Genomic DNA, 22,641 nt, shown 5'->3' with positions numbered 1-22,641 from the left:
TGCAGGCTGACACCCGAGCGTCCCCAGAACGCCTTCCCGCACTCTTGGCACGCAAACAGCTTCTCCCTGCTGTGGACGCGCTGGCGGTGAATGAACTGGGACGCGCCCTTGAAGGCCTTGAGACACTAGCCGCACGTGTAGGGCTTGTGGCCGCTGTGGGTGCGCCGGTGCTTGAGGAGGTTGGAACTGCGACTGAAGGATTTCCCACACTGCGGACACAGGTGCTGCTTGTCGGCGCCCGGCGCACCCCGCGGCCTGAGACCCTAATCCCACCTAACGCCGTCCTGTCTTCTCTACCTCATCGCTCTTCCCTCGCCGGAGGAGCCGCCTTGACCTCTCTCCCCAGGCTGATCACCCCTGCCAGAACCTGTCTGTGGGGAACGAGCATGTTTCCCTGTGTGATTAGCGGTCTCCCCTGTTGGCCGGGCCACCTGGCTCTTGTTACCGCCCCGAGGGCCAGTCCTCAGGAGCTCTTGGGGGCAATGCTTCTGCTTTGAAGTCGACGTCCTGTTCTCTATCCCGTCACCTACAGAGACAGAGACACCAAACAGTGTCACCCTCTCCCCGGAGCTCTGTTTAGGGTCTGTTGTTGTCACCCTCACACCAAAGCCGAGAAGGAATGAATGGGGGAGACGAAGACATGGGGGAAGAGGCAAGATGACCGTCAGTGGACAGGAGGGCAAGAGGGGAAGTGGTGGGAACAAGCTGGAAGTACCAGAACTGGTGTGACGCAGCAGGAGGCGCTCCTTCCATCTGGCGCCTCAACAGGGACTCCTTGGGAGAGTAAAGTCTGGCACAAACGGGAACTTCCCACCCGAGGTGGCCGCACTGCCCTGCTCGGGTGGCCGCTCTTGCCAAAAGGCTCAGGCGAGCCAGACTCACGGACCTCACTCACCCGTCCGCACCCCCGCAGCAGCCCGTGTCCCGTGGATGTCTGCTGCCTGGGGCTCGTCCCCTTGCTCCAGCCAGGAGACCAGGTGAGGCTTGGAGGCTAAAAGTCCTGTCCATGGAAACGAAGCAGATCAGTCACTCCTGAACTCAGCCCAGCGTCAGCATCTTCAAGAACAGAGAACAAAGAACTCTCTAGAGATTGCCCCGGGAAGGTCCCGATAAAGTGCAGAGTCCCTTTAAGGAAGCAAAGGACTTTGGATGCGTGGGGGCCAGGCGGCCCGAGGAGCCCCAAGCAGGTGGTGATTGGGGCCAGCAGGATAACGGTGTTATTCCTTGGCCTGCAGGGAGGTCAGGAGGCTGCTGGGACATGTGGCATGGACTGACGATTCCGGAACTGCGCTGTGAACCCTGCATCTGCCCAGTGAGGGTCAGAAGGAACCAAGGGGAAGTAAGTAGTCCTCCTGTGTGTGGTTAGATTATAGAGTTTAAATCTGGAGAGAAGAAATGGAGGAAACAGGCCCCCTGCAGCCCCGCAGGCAGTGGGTCTCAGTGAGTCACAGTGAGTCGCAGTGAGTCGCAGTGAGTCGCAGTGCGGGGAGGGGGGGGGCCCACCCCAGCTCCTTTCTGGATTGATTCATGCTGCAAAACCAAACGCACTTCTTCTCCTGGGCCTCTTCGCCTGGCTTGGCTCAAGGAGCAGAAACTGCTAAACTCTGTACAGTGCAGCCTTGATAAAAATAAATGAAGTCTCAAAGAGCGCACATACACATTCAAGGATAACGTGCGTCCACCTTTTGGGTAGAAGAGGTCTAGTCAACCCACGACTTTCTATGCAAAAGTACTATGATGGGGGCCCATGCGGTTACCACTTACGGGTCAATGCACGTATTCTCGGGCTTACAGTAACCAACAAGCGATTCCGTTCAGAGATCCAGTAACGGCGACTGGACGTGGGTGTGAGGTCCTTACCCAGTGACACCAAATGGCGGTAGTTCTCCAGCAACACTCTCTTGTAGAGGATCCTTTGACTGAGGTCCAGAAGCTTCCATTCTGTCTTGATGAAGTACACAGACACGTCTTCAAACGATACCGGCACCTAAAATGAGAAATTCCTGGGGCTGCAGGGGAATTCACCCCCATGGGTCGCAGGATGGGCGGGCGGCAACCAAACATGGGGTGGGGGTGGGGACTCAGAGAACTCAGCAGCTAAGGGGAGACTCGGGGTTGCCAGAGTTGTGAGGCTGGGGCATGATGAGGGGGCGGATGGAGACGGTCAGGGAGCCCCGCTCACCTTGGGTCCGGCCTTCAAGAGAACGGCTGCCACCGCGGGGGTACAAACAAGCTAAGGGGATTGGCAAAAGCCAAGTGCGAGATGAGGCCCGCCCTAGTGCAGCACCACCTCATCCAGGTTAGGTCCCAGTCACAGCTGCTGGCGGGCAAGACTCGAACGCATCTTTCCTGGGGGACACAATCCAACCCATAACACTTTCCCAGACCGAGCTGCCGCCCTCTCCCCTCACCTGGGCAGTGGGCTGCCAGACAGGGAGTCCTGCCCACCTCCGGCGAGCCTTGGCTTCCTCTTTCTCATTCCTTTCTTCCCATGGGGGCAGGACCCCTGCACCCCGACTTTCCAGCCATCCCCGGAAGCTCCACTGCTGACCCCTTTTCCTCTCAGGTCAGGGTCCTTACAGAAAACCTCCCAACACACACATACCACTCCACCTGTGAACAGCCTCACTGTCAAGGAAAAGAGGAAGACCAGGCTAGCGAAACGCACTATGGAGGGCGCCACAATAGCTAGGGGAGGGGTGCTCTCTGAAGGAGTCACGTTCAGGCTGAGAGCTGAAGGCTGCGGGTGAGCAAAGAGAGTAGCAGGCTAAGGGCATGGCTCATATCTGGCCCTTGGGTGGGCCCAAGCCGGGTGGTCCCGGGGCTGAGGCTGGGGCCGGGGTGGGGGTGCAAAAGGGGAGAGACCACGTGTGCGCCTTGGGGACAGGAGGGAGCGGGGGCTCACACCAAGGGCAGGAAGAGTCTGTCATGGACAGAGTGGGCAGTGTCTGATTCCTCCGCATCGGTTCTCAGTGCCAGGAAACAGCGGGGCCAAAGAAAGTTTGCTCCAAGGATGTGCTCTGCACCCAGCTGGAGGCCAGAATGTGCAATTCCCCGGTGGGGAAGCGGAAGAGCCAGGCAGTGGCTGGTGGGGAGCGGGTCCAGGATGCTTTTGCTGCGTGGGTGACTACAGCTTACTCACGCTACAGGAGAGAGGATGGGGGGACGGGGTCCCGGAGCATTTAAATTGCCGCAAGAAGGTCCCTTTTCGCCAGTGACGAGCCGTCAATCAACACTAGCCCAGAAGAAATAAACTCATGTGTCTGATGGCGACATTTACATTAATCGGATAGAAAGAATCCCTTAAGGTGGAGTGGACACGAAAACCGCCGGGTGACAGACCTAGGAGGCGTGGATAGCCGCACGATGTCAAGATGTCTTCCCCTGCTTACCGCTGGTCACGAGACAGAAAGCTAAGCGAATGGCTGCTGGACAGAGGTCGGACATGCCTGCTGTGACGATGCCACCCCAGGGAGGGCACAAGGAAGGCTCTTGCCAAAGCTTGACCCAATTCTAATGCAGCCTTGTGCCCCCACACCCAGTTTATAAAGGATACTGGGGACAGAGGGACCACTTCAAGACACTAGCTACAAGGGAGCAACCGGCCCAATCTAGAAGGTGGGCAGTTCCCGGTCTCCTGCGTGTCTCAGCGTCAGGGGGAAAAGACGAGGCCGGGGAGAGAGGCTGCTTCAGATGAAAGGATAACCAGATGGCCAATGGTCAAGTGTAACGAAGTCCTTGATGAGATGCTGGTGTGAAGGAAAGAGGAGTCAAAGGCAGTGGGGGCCTGGAGGGTGACTGTGCAGTGGCTCTCAGACGACAGCAGGAGCCCGCGCTGGGCATGGGTTGGATGGATAACGGCACTGGGTCATGGGAGGAAATGTCCTTCCTTCTTGAAGCACGTAGGGAGAAAATGGTATGCACGCTTGCTGTAAACTATTTCAGCAAAAACAAAGGAAAGGGAAAAGGAGAGAGAGAAAGAGAGAGCGAGAGAGCGAGAAAAGCAGGGAGCGAAGGATAGAAGGACAAAGGGAGGGAGAAACCGAGAAAGAGAGAAACGAGCAAACAAGGCAAGCTGGAGGCTGCCGCTAGCCCTGGGGGGTGGGCACCTGCGCTGCCTTAGACTGTCCTCTCGATTTCGTCTGTTTGCTTGCTGGTGTTCAAAATGAAAAGGGAGGGGCACCCGGGTGGCTCAGTCGGTTAAGCCTCCGACTTGGGCTCCGGTCATGATCTCACAGTTCACAGTTCGTGAGTTCGAGCCCCGTGTCGGGCTCTGTGCTGACAGCTCGGAGCCAGGAGCCTGCTTCGGATTCTGTGCCTCCCTTTCTCTGTGTCCCTCCCCTGCTTGTGCTCTGTGGCTCTCTGTCCCTCTCAAAAATAGAGAAAGATTTAAACAAAATTGAAAAAAAAAAAAAAAAAAAAAGGAGGCAGCCAGTGAGTGGGCTTCGTGCTGGTGCCTACAGAAGACCAGGAGATGGGGCTATTTCCCCGGGAAAAGAACACAGAACACAAACCCCAGGAAAGGCAGGAGGCGACCCCACACAGGCGGGATCAGGAACTGGGGTTTCTTCATCTGTGAGGAGGAGTGGCGCCAGGCCTCTTGCAGTCAGGCTTCTTCCTTCCTGGTGGACTTCCTCTGAGGCCTGGCACTTGGAGACCCCGGCTGCCTCCTCCTGGCTCCGGCAGCCTTCCCTGGGGACCGCAGCGCTTGCAGCCCGCTGGGTGGGTCGGCCCCAGGGCCCTGGGCCTAGGGAGGCCGCAGGTCACCCCAGGGCCTTCCACGCTGCTCCACCCAACAAAGCCCCCTAAGGATCATCTAAGGATCAGCCTTGCAACTGGGGTCTCCCCCGTCCTGGGCGGTGGGGGGCGGGGGAGGGGCAGAGGCTGAACTGATGGTAAACAGGGCCACCTCCTAATGGGGTTCTGTCCTTGCCTGCTCACGGCCCTCCCCGGGGTGCCCATCTGACTCAGAGTAGACCCATGTGGCCCCTCCTGGCCTCGCCCTGCCCCCCGCCCACCTGCTTGCTCCCTCCGCTCCTGCCACACCACCCTCTGAGCATTCCCTTCCACACACCAGTCCACTCATACCTCAGGCCCTTTGCACTGGTTGTTCCCTCTGCCCGGTACACACTCTCATCTCCTTCGAGGTTTTCTGAAATACCCTCATCTACTCAGACTTGTGACCCAACCCCTCACCTCCTTCCCTCTGCTCTAGTTTCCCCAGGGCACTTACCACCGATGAACACACTCTATCATCCTTCATTTAAGATGTTTGCTATCCTGTCGTGTGCGCCCTGCCACTAGGCCTGGACCCACGTGGGGCGAGTTTTGCCATTTTCTTCCCTGCCATATCACCAATGTCTGCAGGGGCCTGGCCCGCAGGGGCTGCCAGGCACACATCTGTGGGACCGGAGGACTGCTGGAGCTCCTTCCCTGCTCAGCTCGCTCCCTCCCTCTCTTGATCTTGCGGGCCCTCCATCCCACCCCTGGCTTCCTCTTCTTACACCTTCTTCTGGGGAGCTCCTCACCACCAGCGGTCTCACCAAAGCGGGGCACCACCGCCCCCCGCCCCCTTGAGAGCTAGCGGCCAGGACTCGTCTGGGATCCCTACCGCCTGTGCCTGCTGAGTTTGCCAGGTGCCCCTGAGCAGGAGTGCCGCCACCTCGCATTGCCAGCCTGCCAAGCGCACCCACACACAGGGGCGCAAAATCCAAACTTACCCGCCGGGGGCTCCCTTGCCAGCTCCAGGATCAGAGGCGAATCGCAGTCAATAAACATAGGCTGCTTTCCAGGGGCCCTCTCCCTCGCCCCACGGCCACCTGCCTGCCGAGACGCCGCCCCGCCTCCGCCCCGTCCTGCTCTGGGCCGCCACAGCCCTGCCAGGCCGGCGTACCTGGGCTCCGCGGGCCGCCGCCGGGCTGTCGGTCCCAACCCCCACCCCCTGCCCCCCGCCCCCGGCAGGCCCAAGGCCAAGGCTGCCGCCTCCGAGAAGCCCTCGGGGACAGCGGCCCCAGGAGATGGCGGGATTCCCTGCCCGGTCTCGACCTGGTCCCTGGGCGCCGCTCTCAGGAGGCGCGTTCTGCGAGGCTGTCCGTCGTCGTCTTCTGTCTGGAGCAGGGCTGGGAGGCGGGCGGGGAGCGGGCGGGGCCGGGGCCGGGGCCGGGGCGGGGGCGGCGGCGGCGGCGGCGGCGGCGGCGGCGTGGGAACCAGGCGCGGCGGGTGGGGCAAGGAGCATGCGCGTCGCAGCCGGAGGGCGGCTGGGCCCCGCGCGGATCCCAGCGCGCCCCAAGAGGGGATCTGGCCTGATTGCCAGCGCACCCAGGGGCACTTCTGCTTCCCATCTGCGCTGCTTCCAGGACTTGAGTAGCAGTGGCCCGCCCGCCGTGGTCCCCCCACCCCAAGGGGCCAGGGGAGGGGCGGCATTGGCCGAGCACCTCCCGTGGGTCAGACCGCGGGGGTTTTGCGTCCATCCAGTCATCTGTTCATCCATCGGGGATCCATGGGACGCTGTGGGGGCATCCAGTAAGAGACCAACGGACTTAAGCCGGGAGGGCAAAGAGGAGAAAAGGGGGTGCACTGAGGCGGGACCTTGGGGAAGTCCGTGTGCAGACAGATGAAGGAAAGAGCCGCACCCGTTTTCCATCTGCCGCCCCTACCCCCCAGACCTTTTCGTGACCATTGAGCTGGGCTGCAGGTTGGGCACCGGGGTCTCCATTTTCTGACAGGCCACCGTCCATGTGGCAGAGCCAGGATTGGAATGCAGGGCTGACTCGGGACACTTGCTCCACTGATAATGGGTTACTTGAGGTCAGGACTATGAAAGAGGCTGGCAAAGAAAAGCAACGAGGAAGAACCGGCGAACTGCGTGTCTCACCCACCCAGCACCCCCCTCACCCCCTGCCCGGGCGGGGGGCTGGGAAGTGAGTATGAGGTGGGCACCCTTTCTGCCTCTGAGCTGTACCCCTCCTCACAAAAACAGAGCTCGGGCATCTCTTGTTTTCAAATGGCCCTAGGCCCTGGCCAGGAGAGCCTTGGTCTGCAGCCAGAGGCCTTCAGCTCCTTGCCCCTGGCTCAGGGGGAGAGCTGGGACACTCACTCAGGGTACTTCTGGCTGCAGGGAGCAGGCCTCGCAGGTGGCCAAGGGCAACACAGCTTTGGGGGCCCTTCCCCGGAACAGAGGCAGAAGAGTCCCCTGTGGTCCTTCGCTGCGGGCTCTGACCCTCCCACGGGGAGACTGGCTGGGCAGGCCTGGGCCTGGGCTCTTGAGGTCTAGTTGGGTGTACGGTGGCCCCTGAAAAGATGTGTCACATCCTAACTCCTGGAACCTGTGACTGTGACCTTTTTTGGAAAAAGGGTCTTTGCGGGTGTGATGAGGTTAAGAATCTAGAGGTCATCGTGGGTTCTGCAGGTGTGCCCTAAATCCAATGACACGGGTCCTTGTGAGAGACAGAAGAGACACACGGAGAGAAGCCCGCACGGAGGCGTAGACAGAGGATGGAGGCGTGCGGCCACGAGTCCAGGAATGCTGAGAGCCCCACGAGACCGGGAGAGGCGAGAAAGACGCTCCCCTGCTCCCAGCTTTTGGAAGGAGCGCAGCCCTATTAACACCCTTAAGTTTGGCCTTCTGGCCCCCAGAGCCACGAGGGCGTGCACTCCTAGAGGTTTAAGCCACCTGGCTTGTGGGAACTCACGGCAGCAGCCCCAGAAAACCCACATCCCAGGGAATGGGCTGAGCCTGCTGAGGGAAAGGGACTGGGCCTTTCCGCCCCACATCAGCTGGCAGTCATTGGATGGCGGAGGGTGGGACAGACTCAGGGAAGGTAGCCCCTTTGGCCTGGAACATTCAACCTTTATGGAAGGATGGGCGTGAGAGCCGCAGGCCAGGAGCAGGTTCTAGGAGTGCGTGCCAGCACCCACTGTGGAATGGTTGTAACAGGGCTGTGAAAACAAAGAAAAGAGAGACGATGTGTCATTGTATTCGACTGTTTGGGCTTCTCACGTCGGCGGTGGTGGCATTACTATACACTTAGCCTGGACAGCGTCAGAATGCCTAAAGCAGAGGTGATAGACCTACGAAGAGAAACTGATAAGCCCACCATCGTAGCAGGAGGAAAATTTCCCTTCTAGCCTTTTTTCAAGTTTTTTATTCCCAAGAGTTTCAAACACACGCCAAGCCCGGAGAGTGTAATATGACAAAAGTCTGTGGACGCCCCGGTCAGCTCCAACAGTGACCTGCACAGGGCCATCCTGCTCCCTCTCTCCTCCCATGTGCCTCCCCTCATTGTGGGAGGAGGGTGAACCTTCCTGGAGAGAGGCAGCCTCACCCACTGCAGTCAGGGGATGGTGCCCTGAGGGCAGCAGGTCCCAGGGGCCCCAGTGGGGAAGGGGACTGAAGAAGGAGTCCAGGGGAATCTAAGTCATCAGTGGAAGTGAGTGAACCTCTCGCTGGGGAGGGTGGGGTCTGAGCCAGGTGCAGGGAGGTCAGGCCCGAGGAGGCCGTGGGACAAAGTCGCAGGTGGCTGGCCTGGGGTGGTGCTGCGGGAGGACGCCACCCCTGCCCCCCATGCCACCTACGCTGTGGCCGACCTGCTCTGCCAGCCCATTCCTCCCATGGAGGAGGGCGGTCTGGGGCCCGTGCGGAGCCTTGACACCAACTGAGGGTGACAGACAGAGCCCGGGATTGACATGGGAGGTGAGCTGGTTCGTGGACAGATGGACAGCACAAGCTGTTTCTAGGCAGGTCCCCGCACCTGCGCACCCCTGTGGTGAAGGTGGCATGGATGGAGTGGAGCTTGCGGGTAGAGGAGGGGGCGGTCCAAACCGTCCTGCTGGGAGACGGGGGCCCTGGGGTGTGCGGTAGCTGGGAATGCGCGTGGCAGTGTGCTGGGTCACGGAGGCTGCTCCTTACCCGGCGCGAGGGTCAGAACACTAAGTGGCTCGTGTGGGGGGAGATGTTATGTCACATGGGGGGCCAGTCATCATACCCTTGGGGTCCCTAAGGTTTGATGGGGCGCTCGTAGCGAGGATGGTGGGGGCAGTGGCGTCGGGCTTGGGTGCCAGGAGGGAGCAAAACCCTCCCTTCCAAACAGCCCACCTTGGCCTTTGTGGGCTTGAAGCTCAGGCTGGAGCTGGGGCTTTGCCGATGACGGCATTGCTGCTTTGGCCGCTGAATCTCCCAGAGGGGAGCCAACACTTTTCCTTTGCTGTCCTTCCTCAGTGTGGCCACCACTGTCCCTCAACTGTCCCTTCCAGTATGGCCACCCCGTCCCTTCACTGACCCTCCCAATGTGCCTACCACTGTCCCTTCATGCCCCCCCCCACTCTGTGTCCTTAGGTGTTACACTGCCCCAAGACCCAGCCTGCTTCTTAATTTTTTTTTTGCATTTATTTATTTTTGAGAGACAGAGGGAGACAGAGCACAAGTGGGTGAGGGGCAGAGAGAGAATGAGACACAGAATCCGAAGCAGGCTCCAGGCTCCGAGCTGTCAGCACAGAGGCCGACGCGGGGCTCGAACTCGTGAACCACAAGATCATGACCTGAGTTGAAGTGGAACGCGCAACCGACTGAGTCCCCCAGGCACCCCGACCCAGCCTCCTTGTAGCATCGAGTCTTGGCTCCAGAGTCAGGCTGCTCTCTGTGCTCTGGGGAAGGTCTGTCAGCAGCAGTTGGGACCACTTGCTTCCTTGACCCTGCGCGAAGAAAGAGAAACCCTCCTCCTCACACAGAATGTGAGTCCTCTCCTCCCACCCTGCTGGGCCTTTTGGGTGGTGGGCTGCCCAGATCACTAATAGTTGCCCTAGGAATGCCATGCGCCGCTGGCCGTGGACCAATCAGACCTGCCTCTGGATTTGGGGATTGGGGGTTATCATGCCCTGAGCTGTGTGAGGGAGGGACAGAGACTTAAACAAAAAAGGGGGTCCTCAGAGCAAAGAAGTAAGGGCGAATGGCTGCTGGGAGAGCAGCCAGCAGTGTCCTGTCTCCAGGCATTCCTTTGGGCGGCAGGGGCTGTGGCCAGAAGGGTCACCAATCATAGGGACCTGCGAGAGCTATCCAGCTTTTCCGAGGTGTCCTGGCGGACGGAAGGCTCACCTTCCAGCAGCCTAGGGCAGCTACTCAGCCTGAGGTCGACCTGCAGCCAGCTGCACCTCGCCCCCCACTGCCTGTTCCCACTAGGGGCCCGTCCCCAGGCCTATGTCTACACTTGGGAGGAGGGGCAGGTGAGACACGTCTGTAGGTGGACTCATCCCCGGGCCACCTGGAGCTTTCCATAATGCCCCACTCTTTCCCTAGCCCAGACGTCTCCTCAGACTCCCTGCCCCTTCTATCCAGCTGCATTCTAGACATCTCCACTTGGATGCGTCCAACTCACATGTCCAAAATGCAACTCATGCTTTTCTACCCAGGCTGGTGCTCTCCCTGAGTCCCCAGCCACAGTGAATGGAATCCCCATGTGAAAGGCCCAAAATTGAGGATGTGTGCCTTGTTCACCTTGAACTTGGGGCTTGAACTCAGAAACCGTGAGATCATGACCTGAGCTGAAGTCGGACGCCCAACCGACTGAGCCACCCAGACACCCCAGGGAGTCTTTCTAAAGAAACATGACAGTAGAGGGAAAATTTGATTTTTTTTTTTTTTGGTTAGAGACGAAGAACACCAGAAATGGTAAACATGTAGGCAACTATTAAAGAATACTTATTTGCTCTTAATATCTTTATCGTACGTATGACCATGTCAAGTAAAAACTATACTAGCGTATTGTAGGCTTTATAATAGAGGTAGACGTAATACATACGGCGACTACAGCATGAGGGATGAGGTAGAGGGCGAATGAATCCATATGGTGGGAAGGTTCTTACATTTACGTAAAGTGGTACAACATTAACCTCAAGTAGACAAGTGAACAGTTAAGGGTATACGTTGTAGTCTGTAGAGGAACCACTGTAAAAACAATGCAAAATGATAATTGCCTAAAAAAGCCATAGATAAGTTACGGTGGAATTTTAAATAATTCATTATCTCAGGCAGGAAAAGGGGAACATAGGAACAAAAATAGATGGACAGACAGTGCTACAGACTGAATGTTCATGTCCTCCCCCAAATTCACATGTTAAATCCCAATCGCAGTGAGTTAGGAGGTGACTTGGGGAGGTGATTAGGTCGTGGGGAGGAGCCCTTGAATGGGGCTAGTGCCATCCATCATAAGAGAGACTCCGGAAAGGTCCCTCACCCACTTCTGTGGACACGGGCAGAAGATGGCTGGCTGTTAACTGTGAAAGCGGGTTCTCACCCGACACAGAATTTGCCAGGACTGTGATCGTGGACTTCCTAGACTCCAGAACTGTGAGAAAGAAATATTTTGTTGTTTATAAGCCACCCAGTCTGTGATATTTTGTCATAGCAGCCTGATGAGCAGACTGAGACGGACAGTAAGAAGACACACCTAAATCTAACCGTTCAAAAGGTATAGTCAAAGCTAATGGGTTAAACACTGCAACTGCAAGGCACAGATTGTCAGAATGAAGAAGGAGCGAGGATTTTGCTGTCTACAAGAGATGCAATTTAAAAATATGGGGCGCCTGGGTGGCTCATTCGGTTGGGAGTCCGACTTTGGCTCAGGTCATGATCTCGAAGTCCGTGAGTTCGAGCCCCGCATCGGGCTCTGTGCTGAAAGCTCCGAGCCTGGAGCCTGCTTCGGATTCTGTGTCTCCCTCTCTCTCCGCCCCTCCCCTGTTCATGCTCTGTCTCTGTCTCAAAAATAAACAAACATTTAAAAAAATTAAAAAAAAATAATAAAAATAAAGACTCTGATATGTTGATAGTGAGAGAATCCCAAATTATATAGCATGCAAATAGTAAGCCTAAGAAAGTGGGAATGGCTCTATTAAATTAGACAAAATATATTTAAAGACAAAGACTATCACCCGACATAAAAGGTAATGATGATGTAAGCATCAATTAATCAGGAACACAGAACCGATAGACGTCCTTGCAGCCAATAAAAGGGCTGCAAAATATATGAGACAAAAGTTGACAGACTCCAGAGAAAAACAGACTTTCCCACAAGTATAGGTGGAGATTTTAACATTTCTGCCTCAGCAGTTGAAACAGCTAGATCCGAAATCAACAGAAATAGAGAATATGTTTGTGACATTACCAACCACCATAGAAAGCCACCTCTGAAGAAACTCTGCCCGATTCGCCACGATGAGCCCTGGGTCTGCAGGTCTGTCCCTCCGATGCCACTGCCTTGTCGGTAGGCCGTCGTACGGGTGCAAAGTGAAGGCGGGGAGCCTTCTGCAGGCTCCGAGCCTTGGAACCTCGAGCCCCCACGGCTCGCGAGGCCCAGTCGCTACAGTAACATTTTGCCTCCTCACGTGCCCTCCTGGTCCAATCATTTGCTCCGTAAAGAGCGCGTCGCCGAGAACTTTCTAGCTTCTCGGCCTGGGGGCTTCTGGGAGAGCTGGAAGCCCGCGTGGCCTTCGCACCGAGTGCTTGGGAGAGGCGGCCACGCAGTTCCCGGCTGTGCGGCTGAGGCGAGTTCTTCAGACCCTTGTGAGTGGGAGCGTGGGGTTGGTCCCCCAGCTGGAGAAGGTAAGAGGGTGGGCGCGGGCCGTGTTAGCGCCGGGGCTTCGGAGTTCCCGGCGGCGTCGGGTGGGGGTGCCCTGGCGGGGAGCCGAGGTGGGTGAGGATGGCCGGAATAGAAGGCTCGTGGGGGGGGGGTGTGTGCCCCGAATAGAGGCCTCGTGGCCCGAATAGAGGGCTCGTGGGGGGGCGGCGGCGGTGGCCGGAGTAGAGGGCTCGTGGTTGGGGGGCGGCGGTGGCCGGCATAGAGGCCTCGTCGGGGGGGCGGTCGCCTGAATAGAAGGCTCTGGGGGGGGGGGCGGTGTCCCGAATAGAGGGCTCGTGGTGGGGCGGTGGCCGGAATAGAGGCCTCGTGGGCCGAATAGAGGGATCGTGGGGGGGCATTCGCCTGAATAGAGGGCTTGTGGGGGGGATCCGTGGCCCGAATAGAGGGCTCGTGGGGGGACGCCGGTGGCCGGAGTAGAGAGCTCGTGGTTGGGGGGGGGGGGCGGTGGCCGGAATAGAGGCCTCGTGAGGGGGGGGAAGGTGGCCGGAATAGAGAACTCGTGGGGGGGGGGGGCGTTGGCCGTAATAGAGGGCTCGTGGGGGGGGGGAGTCGCCTGAATAGAGGGCTCGTGGGGGGGGGCCGTGGCCTGAATAGAGTGCTCGGGTGGGGGGCAGTCGCCTGAATAGAGGCCTCGTGGTGGGGGGCGGTGGCCCGAATAGAGGGCTCGTGTGGGGGCGGTGGCCGGAATAGAGGGTTTGTGGCCCGAAAAGAGGGCTGGGGGTGGTGGTGGACGGAATAGAGGCCTCGTGAGGGGGGGGACGGTGGCCGGAATAGAGAACTCGTGGGGGGGGGGCGGTGGCCGGAATAGAGGCCTCATGGCCCGAATAGAGGGCTCGTGGGGGGGGCCGGTGGCCAGAGTAGAGGGCTCGTGGTTGGGGGGGGTGGCGGTGGCCGGAATACAGGGCTCGTGGCCCGAAAAGAGGGCTGGGGGGCGGTAGCCGGAATACAGGACACACGGGGGGGGGTGCGCTGGTGTCCGGAATAGCGGCTTTGTGTGGGGGCGGTGGTGGAATAGAGGCCTCGTGGCCTGAATGGAGGCCTCGCTGTGGGGGGTGGGGGGACGGTGGGCATGCTTCCGGGTGAGAGGAGAACTAACGCGGACGCCCGTGGCGGTGTGGGAGCGGGGCGGGAGGCGGCCGAGGGAACGAAAGATTCCACAATGTCGGAGGTCCAGAGGAGGCTCGCTGGCTGAGGGGTGTCTGGTTGGGCGCTCCGGTGGGGCCTAATAGCTAAGCTTGTGAGGAGCAGGAAAGGAGGGCTCCCTGGTGCCAGAGGCTGGAGGCCTGAGGGGAGCACCGCTGGGGAGGAAGGTGGCGGGGACGATTCCCTGGTGGGGTGGTGAGAGGGCAGGGTTGGCCGCTAGGCGGTGGCGGCTAGCTTCAGGGGCTAGGGGTAGAGAGCTACTGACTACTGGTGTCGGGGGTGCGGGAGAGGAAGGGTGCCCGGCGCTCAGACTGGGTGGGAGGACTAACGGCTACTGGGGGGGGGGGCGGAGGGGGAGGGGGAAGAGCGCCCTGCTGAGGTGGGGGGTATAGGGAGGACCCCAGGACTTGGGAGGCGTGGCGGGGGGGGGAAGCTACCGGGTTGTGCGGGGCGGAAGGGGGAGCGGGGAAAGAAGGGCGCCAACTGCCCCTGGCAAGAAGGGGGCGCCTGCTCGGGGTGTGCGTGGGGGGCGGGGGGAAGGGCCCCAGCCAGCAGGCGCTGGTGGGAGGACTCCTTGGTGTGGGGAGGCTAGAGGGGACGGCTAACGTGGGTGCGCGACTCGGAGGACCACAAGGGAGGGTGACTGACTGAGGGTGTGGAGAGCAAGGGAGCCAGGGGTAAAGGTTGGGAGGGGGGACGGAGAGCTCCCGGTTGTGAGGAGGTGGGAGACGAAGGTTAATGTCTAAGCGTGTCTAAGCGTGTCGGGGAGCCCTGCTTCCGGGGACTGGAAGGGTGCTGCCGCCTTGCTGTGAGCCTGGGTGCGGGGAGGGGGATGGGCTGGAAGGTACTGCCACTGGCCCAGGGTGCATGGGGGAGGGGTTCTGGGTGGGGTCCCGGGGAGCTCTGGGTCGCCTGGGAGATGGGAGATGGAATAAGGATTCTAGCCGTGGCAGGGGCAAGACCTTGTTCTCCACAGAAAATATAGATTCTTTACAAAAGTACTTTGCAAATTCACCCAGATACATCATATGTTGGGCCATAAAAAAGTCTCTATGAGTTTTAAAGGATTGTGCTTTTACATCATAAGTTCTCTGGTCACAGGGGAGTTTTATTTAAAATTAGTAATGGTAACATATTTTTAAATATTTGGAAACTCGTGGCTCAAAGAAGAAAGCACGGAGGAACTTGGAAAATATTTCAAACTGAATAATAAACCTACGACTTACTGAAATTATTGGGAGGCAGCTAAAGAAGCAATCAGAAGAAAATGTATTGTTCTTAATATTTATATTAGAAAAGAAGAAGGGCATAAAGTCAATGACCTAATGGTGCATTCAAAGAAACTATAAAAAGAAGAATAAAGTAAATGCAAAATTAGCTGGCTGAAAAAATGCTATAACTAAGAAAAGAAATCAGTACTGGAAAGCAAATTATCGAGACATTTAACAAAGCCATATGCCGGCTTTTGTTTTTTTTTGTTTTTTTTTTTTTTTAAATTTTTTTTTTCAACGTTTTTTATTTATTTTTGGGACAGAGAGAGACAGAGCATGAACGGGGGAGGGACAGAGAGAGAGGGAGACACAGAATCGGAAACAGGCTCCAGGCTCCGAGCCGTCAGCCCAGAGCCTGACGCGGGGCTCGAACTCACGGACCGCGAGATCGTGACCTGGCTGAAGTCGGACGCTTAACCGACTGTGTCGGCTTTTGTTTTTAAGAGAGACACAAGGGGAGCCTGGGTGGCTCACTGGTTAAGTGTCCGACTCTTGGTTTTGGCTCAGGTCATGATCACACGGTTTGTGAGTTGAAGCCCCACAATGGGCTCTGTGCTGACAGTGCAGAGCCTGCTTGGGATTCTCTCTCTCCCTCTCTCTCTGACACTCCCTAGCTCTCTCTTTCTCAAAAATTAGTAAATAAACTTAAAAAAATTTAATGTTTTCATTTGAGAGAGAGAGAGAGAGGGAGGGAAACTGAGCGCAAGCAGGGGAGAGGCAGAGAGAGAGGGAGACACAGAGTCTGAAGCAGGCTCCAGGCTCAGAGCTGTCAGCACAGAGCCTGACGCCGGGCTCAAACTCGTGAACCAGGAGATCATGACCTGAGCTGAAGTTGGACGCTTAACCGACTGAGCCACCCAGGTGCCCCAAACCTAAAAAAATTAAAAAAAGAAATTTTTTTTTTGAGAGAGAGAAAGAAGCGGGGGGGGGGGGGGAGAGAGAGAGAGAGAGAGAGAGAGAGAGAGAGAGAGAGAGAGAGAGAAGGGATGGGGGAGGGGCAGAGAGCAAGGAAGACACAGAATCTGAAGCAGGCTCCCACCTCTGAGCTGTCTGTCAGCACAGAGCCCGACATGGGGCTTGAACTCATAAACCATGTGATCATGACCTGAGTCGAAGTCGGAGGCTTAACTGACTGAGCCACCCAGGTGCCCCCCCCAATTTTTTTTTTAAAGAGAAACAAAAGTGGTAAGGCCCTGTTGAGTGTAATCAAGAAAAAAGGAAGGGAACACTACCAGTATCAGGAATGAAAGAGGGCTATCCCTATAGATCAGACAGACATCAAAAAGAGAAGGGAGAGAATATTATGGAAAAATGTACATAAAAAATTTGAAACCTTGACATATTCCTCGGGAGAAACAGCAATTCCTAAAGGTGATGCCAGAAAAAAATAGAAAAGGTGACTAGCTCTGTATCTAGTAAATAAACTAGTATATATCAAAAAAGTTTTTGAAAAATCAAACAAAACAGGAGGAGAGGCAGAGCGGGCCACCACTGTGAGGAGGATGGGCTTGGCTGTGCGGTGGGGCGGGGGGTGGGGTGCTCTGGACACACCCTTCGCCCCTTTGCCCTCACAGGCTGGGCTCACGCCGCGACAGTCTGTGCCCCTCTCCAGTCATTTCTCTCCACCCTCAGGTTGTGAGCAGTGGCGATGGCACTGGCAGTGCTGCGTGACTGGTGCAGGTGGATGGGCGTGAATGAGCAGCGCTCGCTGCTCATCCTGGGCATTCCCGACGACTGTGAGGACCAGGAATTCCAGGAGGCCGTGCAGGCTGCCCTCCAGCCCCTGGGCAGATACCGAGTGCTGGGCAAGGTGTTCAGAAAGGAGTTCAGATCCAAGGTCGCCTTGGTGGAGATGGCTCAGTATTTAAACCGAAGTGTGATCCCCCGACAAATACCAGGCATGGGAGGACCCTGGACTGTGGTCTTTCTGCCCCAGGCCCCGGAATCAGAGTCAGAGGATACACTCAATTTCCTTGCACAGACCCAGAGGCAAGCAGGGGTTGCCCTGGCAGGCGAGGCAGGAGCTGGAGGCAAGGAAGGGGCTGGAGGCGGGGCAGCAGCTGGAGGCGGGGCAGCGTCTGGAGGCGGGGCTGCAGCTGGAGGTGAGGAAGGAGGCAAGGCAGAAGCTGGAGGCCAGGCAGGAGGTGAGGCAGGAGCTGGAGGTGAGGAAGGATCTGGAGGCGGGGCAGGAGCTGGAAGCGAGGTAGGAGGCGAGCCAGGAGCTGGAGGTGAGGAAGGAACTGGAGGCAAGTCAGCGGCTGGAGGTGAGGCAGGAGCTGGTGGTGAGGAAGGAACTGGAGGCAAGTCAGCGGCTGGAGGTGAGGCAGGAGCTGGAGGTGAGGAAGGAACTGGAGGGGAGGCAGCGGCTGGAGGCGGGGCAGGAGCTGGAGACGGGGTAGTGGCTGGAGGTGAGGCAGGAGCTGGAGGTGAGGAAGGAACTGGAGGGGAGGCAGCGGCTGGAGGCGGGGCAGGAGCTGGAGGCGGGGTAGTGGCTGGAGGTGAGGCAGGAGCTGGAGGTGAGGAAGGAACTGGAGGCAAGTCAGCGGCTGGAGGTGAGGCAGGAGCTGGAGGTGAGGAAGGAACTGGAGGGGAGGCAGCGGCTGGGGGCGGGGCAGGAGCTGGAGGCGGGGTAGTGGCTGGAGGTGAGGCAGGAGCTGGAGGTGAGGAAGGAACTGGAGGGGAGGCAGCGGCTGGAGGCCAGGAGGGAGCTGGAGGCAGGGCAGCCACTGTGGGCCAGGCAGGGCCTGAAGAGGAAGCAGGAGAGTCAGATGAGGAGGGAGCCGCTGGGGACACAGGAGTTGCAGGTTGGTTAGGATCTGTGAGTGTGGCAGGAGCTGCAGGTGAGGCGGGACCTCCAGGTGAGGAAGGAGCTGTGGGTGTGGCAGGAGCCATAGTTGCGGGAAGATCCTGGACCCAGCCTTGGAGCCCGGCCTGGCAGCCTGTGCTGGAAAACAGGGCCTCTATGGAACTGAGAACCTTTCCTGGAATGGAAGAGCCACACCGAGCAGAAGAGTCCTTTGAGAGCTGGCTGGATCACGCCAGCGACATGCTGTACCTGTGGTGCCACATCACAGAAAGGGAGAGGAGGAGGAGGCTGATGGAGAGCTTGGGTGGCCCCGCACTGGATCTGGTGTGCGGCCTCCTGGCAGAAAACCCTGACGTCCCTGCGCAGGATTGCCTGGCCGCGCTGGTCCAGGTGTTTGGGAGGAAGGACACCCCCACGACCGCACGGCTGAAGTTCCTGACCTGTGGCCAGCGGCCCCAGGAGACTCTCTTTGTCTATGTGATTCGCCTGGAAGGCCTGCTGCAGTCGGCCGTGGAGAAGGGGGCCATCCATCCCAGCCTTGCGGACCAGTTACGCACCCGGCAGGTGCTGACGCGGGCCCGCCCCAACGAGATGCTCGAGAACAAGCTGAGGAGGATGCGGCTGGACAGGAGACCACCTGGCTTCCTGGGGATGCTGCGGCTCATTCAGGAGACCGAGGCATGGGAGGCCACCGCAGCTAGGAGTGAGCACTTGCAAGTGGAAGAGGGGGCCCGTGTGGGCACCGGAGGCCTGGCCGCTGCCCGGGCCAGTGGAGAGGTTGCCGAAGCCTCCCCAGCCAGGGAAGATGCTTCCCAGGCTGCCCTGGCCAACCTGGGGGCCAGTGAGGCAGTTCCTGGCAGTGCCGAAGCTGATACGGCTGCTCCTGAAGCCCATGATGCCGCCAGGGCAGCCCTCGTCCCTGAGGAGGCCCCCAAGATCTTCCCTGCCACGCAGGAAGATGAAAATGCTCCCGCCTCTGCGGGCCTAGATCAGGCAAAGCCCTCAGAGGCCCCTGGGGGCCTCACCCCTGCCCAGATGGGCAGCGCTTCCAGGCAAGGCCCGGGAGGTCCTGGCTGTGAGCCGGAGGGCCTCGCCCAGGCAGGAGACCAGGAGGCTGGGGAGCCCCTGGAGGAGGGGCCCAAGCCCATCCCAGAGGAGTCGGGAAACGAGGATGGGGCTGGGGAGGTGAGGCCCCCCAAGTCCTCCTCGGGCAAATAGGCTCAGAAGGCCCAGGGGCCCCTCTCCTCTCAGGCAGCAGTGCTCTGGAGGCAGGGGGAGGCCACGCCAGGGCAGCAGCCTCTCCCCACATGGAGGCAACAACCCACCCAGCCCAAATTCCCAGGACCCCATCTTCCCAAGGCACCACCATGCCTTGGTGACCCCGTGGCCACCACCATCAGCCCTTCCAACGGACCAGGATGACCATACTTGATGCAGAGTGGGGCAGGGAGAGGTGCCCCCTCCCATGGCAGCTCCACCCCAGCCCCAGCCCCAGCCCCAGCCCGAAACCCTGCCAGTCCAGGCAGCCAGCCTGGGAAGCACCCCTGAGTGGCTGGCCCTAGCCTAGGTGAGGGGCACCTGAAAATGTCTGCCACCCACACTGGCCTGGGAGATGTTAGGGGCCGTCTCAAGGGTGCCGGCCCCTCAGGCCGCCCAAGAGGGGGACCCTCGTTCACTGACCCGTGGAGCACGCCACTCCACGCTCTGAGAAGCCCACTTGTGCCTCTGTAGGCCCCTTAGTGGCCCCCGTGTCAAGTGACACCCCCAGCTCCCCCTACACGCACCCTAGTTACCATTCCCGTGCAGAGCCTTGAGGTGTGCAGGAGCCCGCGGCGGGTGTCCTGGCCTAACACAGCAGCCACCTCTCAGCCCCGGGTGTGTGGCACGAGCTTCAGTGCGAGCCCAGGCTCTGCTCGCTGTCGTCCGGTGTCGTGAGCTCAGCCTCTGCTTCCTCGGTGTAGATTTAGGCCAACTGCTGCTTGTTCTTGTGGAGATGTGTGTGTGTTCTTATCTGAGCAGCCGCCCCCACCCCACCCCAGAGACCTCTCGAGCCCAATCCCAGGAGATGGCGGGAAGGACAGAAGAGAGCATGGCTGGTGCTCACCCCGTGACCTCAGGAAGGAGGAACTGGACCAAGGACAGAGGTGGCCTGTGGGAGTCTCCACGGAAACCGTGCTCTGATGTGCCATTCTCTTGTTACTTGTGACTCAGTTTCTTCGGCCTGTCTGAGTACCCCGTGCTGCATTTTCCAGCATCCTGTGACTGTCCTGTGCAGGCCATAGGGCAGGGCCAGGCCCCAGCATGTCGGCCAGAGGGGAGAGTGCCATGGAGTGAGGGGCCATGGCCAGCGTCCATCATCCTGGCCAGAGGCCGATCGTGGGGCCCTCAGGAAGGGAGACTATGGCGGGAGGGCCATGGTGTTGGTGGGAACAGGGGCACCTCATTTGGGACCCCAAGAGGAGGGGCGCTGTGACCTGTGGGCTGTAGTGGTTGTTCGGCGTTCCTCTCTGTGTTGTCACTCCTTCTCTTCAATGGTTTCAGCAAATGTTTCTGTTCAATAAAGTTCATTGAATGTTTCAGCTGAGTGCTGCCTCTGCTGTGGGCAGTCGAGGAAGGGGTCAGCTGGGGTTGGGAGAGGGAGCCAGAGAAAATATTCTTGTTTGGCACCCATGGGAGACTTCTCCAATGACAGGGTAGGGTAGGCACTTTGACAGGAAAAATAGGATGTTTTTGAGGGCCGTTCTATTTTACAGGTGAATTACAAAGTTTTGCGGTCCCATTGGTCTTCATCTTGGGATGGTCCTGTCACCTTTGAAATTGAGCGGGTGTAGTCATGCTTTTTTTTCCCTTGACTATGCTAAAGGGGTCACTGGCATCCAGTTCCTGGGATTGAATATTGCTTAAGGTGTGTGATGCATGGAGTGGGGCCATGCGACCAAGAGCTGTCGTGCTTCCAAAACCTATAGCATCCTTGGTGAGAATGCCAGCATTAAAAAGTGATAGGATTTTTGGAAAAAAAAAAAAAAGAAACCCAAATGTATTTTAATTTGAGGTATTGTAAATGTGAAAATCTCAGCATGCAACAACACTGACAATACTTACTGAGCAAACGATGAGACACTTGAGGGGTTTCTGGAAAATGGGTACATTTTCCTACCCCCTCCACCTGCAAAAAGACTTGCTCTCAAGGCAAAGAGAAAGTTGGGGCTACTGGGATGCACAATGAAGGAGGACCCACACTAGCTGGGGGCGGGGAAGGTTTGCTGTCTGCAGGGGTCATGTTCAAGGATGGGGGAGGGCGGGTAGTTGGGTTTCACACTAAGGGCAGTGGGAAGCCGTCAGACCACTTGGGTGAGCCCGGTGTCCCAGGAATTTGCCCCTTGATGTGCCACCTGTGAAATGAGCAGAAAATGCCAGGTTGGCACTCTTCCAGCCTCCCTGACAGCTAGGGCCTGGGCACATGAGCAGGACCCATCAATCAGATGAATCTGGGGCCAGAGACGGGAAAGAGTCAGGGTCCCCCAGATTGCTCTCAGGGGGGCTGGTGGCAGTAGGGGCAGTGAGACCTGTCTCCTGAGGAGCAGCCACAGCCGTAGGTCCCATGGCAGCATCCACGTCTGGCATCAGGGCCGCAAGTCACAGTGTCTGTGCCCACTGCCATAGGAGTGCCTTCAGTGCGGCACAGCAGTGAGATTCAGACCCTTGTTCCTCTCTGCAAAGCCCCCAAGCCTGGCTTTCCAGCCCTCCCCAAACAGCCACGAGACACCTGCTATTCAGCTAATTTGTGCTGCCATCAGCTGCAGTGAGATGCGATTGCTAAAGACTCCGCATGGTGCGGGAGCCCCCGATGACACCTGCTAGAAGAGCATCCAGTGTCCGCACAGGAGTAGGTATTTGTATTGCAGTTCCTGCTGGGCAGCTGGCAGTTGGGGCCATGTCTCGTGCCTCCAGGGCAGGTTGGGGGCAAGCAGGGTGGGGGAGCTCAAGGTGTTGGCCCCTGGGGTATGGGACAGCGTGGGTGGGCCTTGGCCTCTTGTGTCTTGGGGCTGAGTGCTACAGCTGACGTCCCAGGGGGAGCCAGTCTGGTGGAGAGCGGGGAGCCCCCGGTTTGGGGTGAGGGCACACGTCCCTGCCTGAGAACCCCTCCCAGGCCCAGGTGAAGTTTGTGTGTGAATTAGAGGAAGACTCCATTGGCTGACAGCAGCCAGCTGAGGGGGCCGAGGAGCCTGGTTGCTCGGGGGAACTCCTGACCCCAGTTCCCCGGAGCTTCCGGTGCTTCACTCGTGTCCCAGATGGGGTGGTCAGGGACATCCTCACAGGCCTCGATAACATCTTGCACGTTTCCTTCTCAGTTTCCTTCCTGTGCCCTCTGTCTGGCCCACAGTGCAAGTCCGTGTCGGTCTAGCCCCTTCCTGTCCCTGCCTGTACTCTGGGGCGGCTGGTAGAGTCCTGAGGTTTGGTGGGGGGGGCCCTCTGCCCCACCGGTCACACCCTTTCCAGGTGTGGGGAGGGCAGATCCATGGCTGACAGTTGGCTAAGGGGTGGCAGCTTGGAGAGAGGACTGCCCTCCCTGAAGCCTAGTGCAGACGCTGCTGACACCCCCACCTGGCCCCGTGCCTATTCCAGTCCCAGCCCAGCTCCTGTCTGTACAGGGGGTGACTGTATTCAGCAAAGGACCAGTAAGACCCCACTGTGGAGTGCCCTGAACAATGAAACAGAGGGAAGCCTGCTGGCTGCTTGAGTGGGGGGTGGGGGGGGCGCGGCTTTTTGCCCCTGGAGGGCACTCAGGAGC

The 22,641-nt window shown here is 58.5% G+C and overlaps 1 protein-coding gene and 1 long non-coding RNA gene across 5 annotated transcripts; one reads left to right on the top strand and one right to left on the bottom strand.

Moving 5' to 3' along the window:
• Nucleotides 1-32: 32 nt before the first annotated feature.
• Nucleotides 33-5,856, bottom strand: LOC131501985 (uncharacterized). Of its 4 annotated transcripts, none has more exons than XR_009256937.1 (5): nucleotides 2,906-5,855; nucleotides 2,183-2,613; nucleotides 1,861-1,987; nucleotides 896-1,056; nucleotides 33-526 (listed from the first exon to the last, which is right to left on the bottom strand). It is a non-coding gene; the product is annotated as an uncharacterized LOC131501985 (long non-coding RNA). The 4 variants fall into 4 exon arrangements; XR_009256938.1 differs by having other exon boundaries at nucleotides 1,861-2,613; nucleotides 2,906-4,747; nucleotides 5,089-5,855; XR_009256935.1 differs by having other exon boundaries at nucleotides 1,861-2,613.
• A 6,612-nt stretch (nucleotides 5,857-12,468) lies between these two features.
• Nucleotides 12,469-20,425, top strand: LOC131502412 (paraneoplastic antigen Ma6F-like). Its single transcript, XM_058713153.1, has 4 exons — nucleotides 12,469-12,592; nucleotides 16,676-17,091; nucleotides 17,452-17,672; nucleotides 17,808-20,425. The coding sequence occupies exons 2-4, from the start codon at nucleotides 16,692-16,694 to the stop codon at nucleotides 19,065-19,067; spliced, it is 1,881 nt and encodes a 626-aa protein (XP_058569136.1). The 5' UTR covers nucleotides 12,469-12,592; nucleotides 16,676-16,691; the 3' UTR covers nucleotides 19,068-20,425.
• The last annotated feature ends 2,216 nt before the right edge of the window (nucleotides 20,426-22,641 follow it).

The sequence above is a fragment of the Neofelis nebulosa genome, chromosome X (genome assembly GCF_028018385.1).
Source record: "Neofelis nebulosa isolate mNeoNeb1 chromosome X, mNeoNeb1.pri, whole genome shotgun sequence".
Classification (NCBI taxonomy): domain Eukaryota; kingdom Metazoa; phylum Chordata; class Mammalia; order Carnivora; family Felidae; genus Neofelis; species Neofelis nebulosa.
Note: the sequence above shows the minus strand (reverse complement) of the source record. Positions and strands in the feature narration are given on the sequence as shown.

Bases quoted from the DNA above. Each gene is read 5' to 3' on its own strand.
- LOC131502412 (XM_058713153.1), top strand. From the start codon at position 16,692: ATGGCACTGGCAGTGCTGCGTGACTGGTGCAGGTGGATGGGCGTGAAT. The intron at 17,092-17,451 runs GCGGGGCAGCAG...TAGTGGCTGGAG, and splicing joins AGGCAAGGAAGGGGCTGGAG to GTGAGGCAGGAGCTGGAGGT. The intron at 17,673-17,807 runs GTAGTGGCTGGA...GAAGCAGGAGAG, and splicing joins GGGCAGGAGCTGGAGGCGGG to TCAGATGAGGAGGGAGCCGC.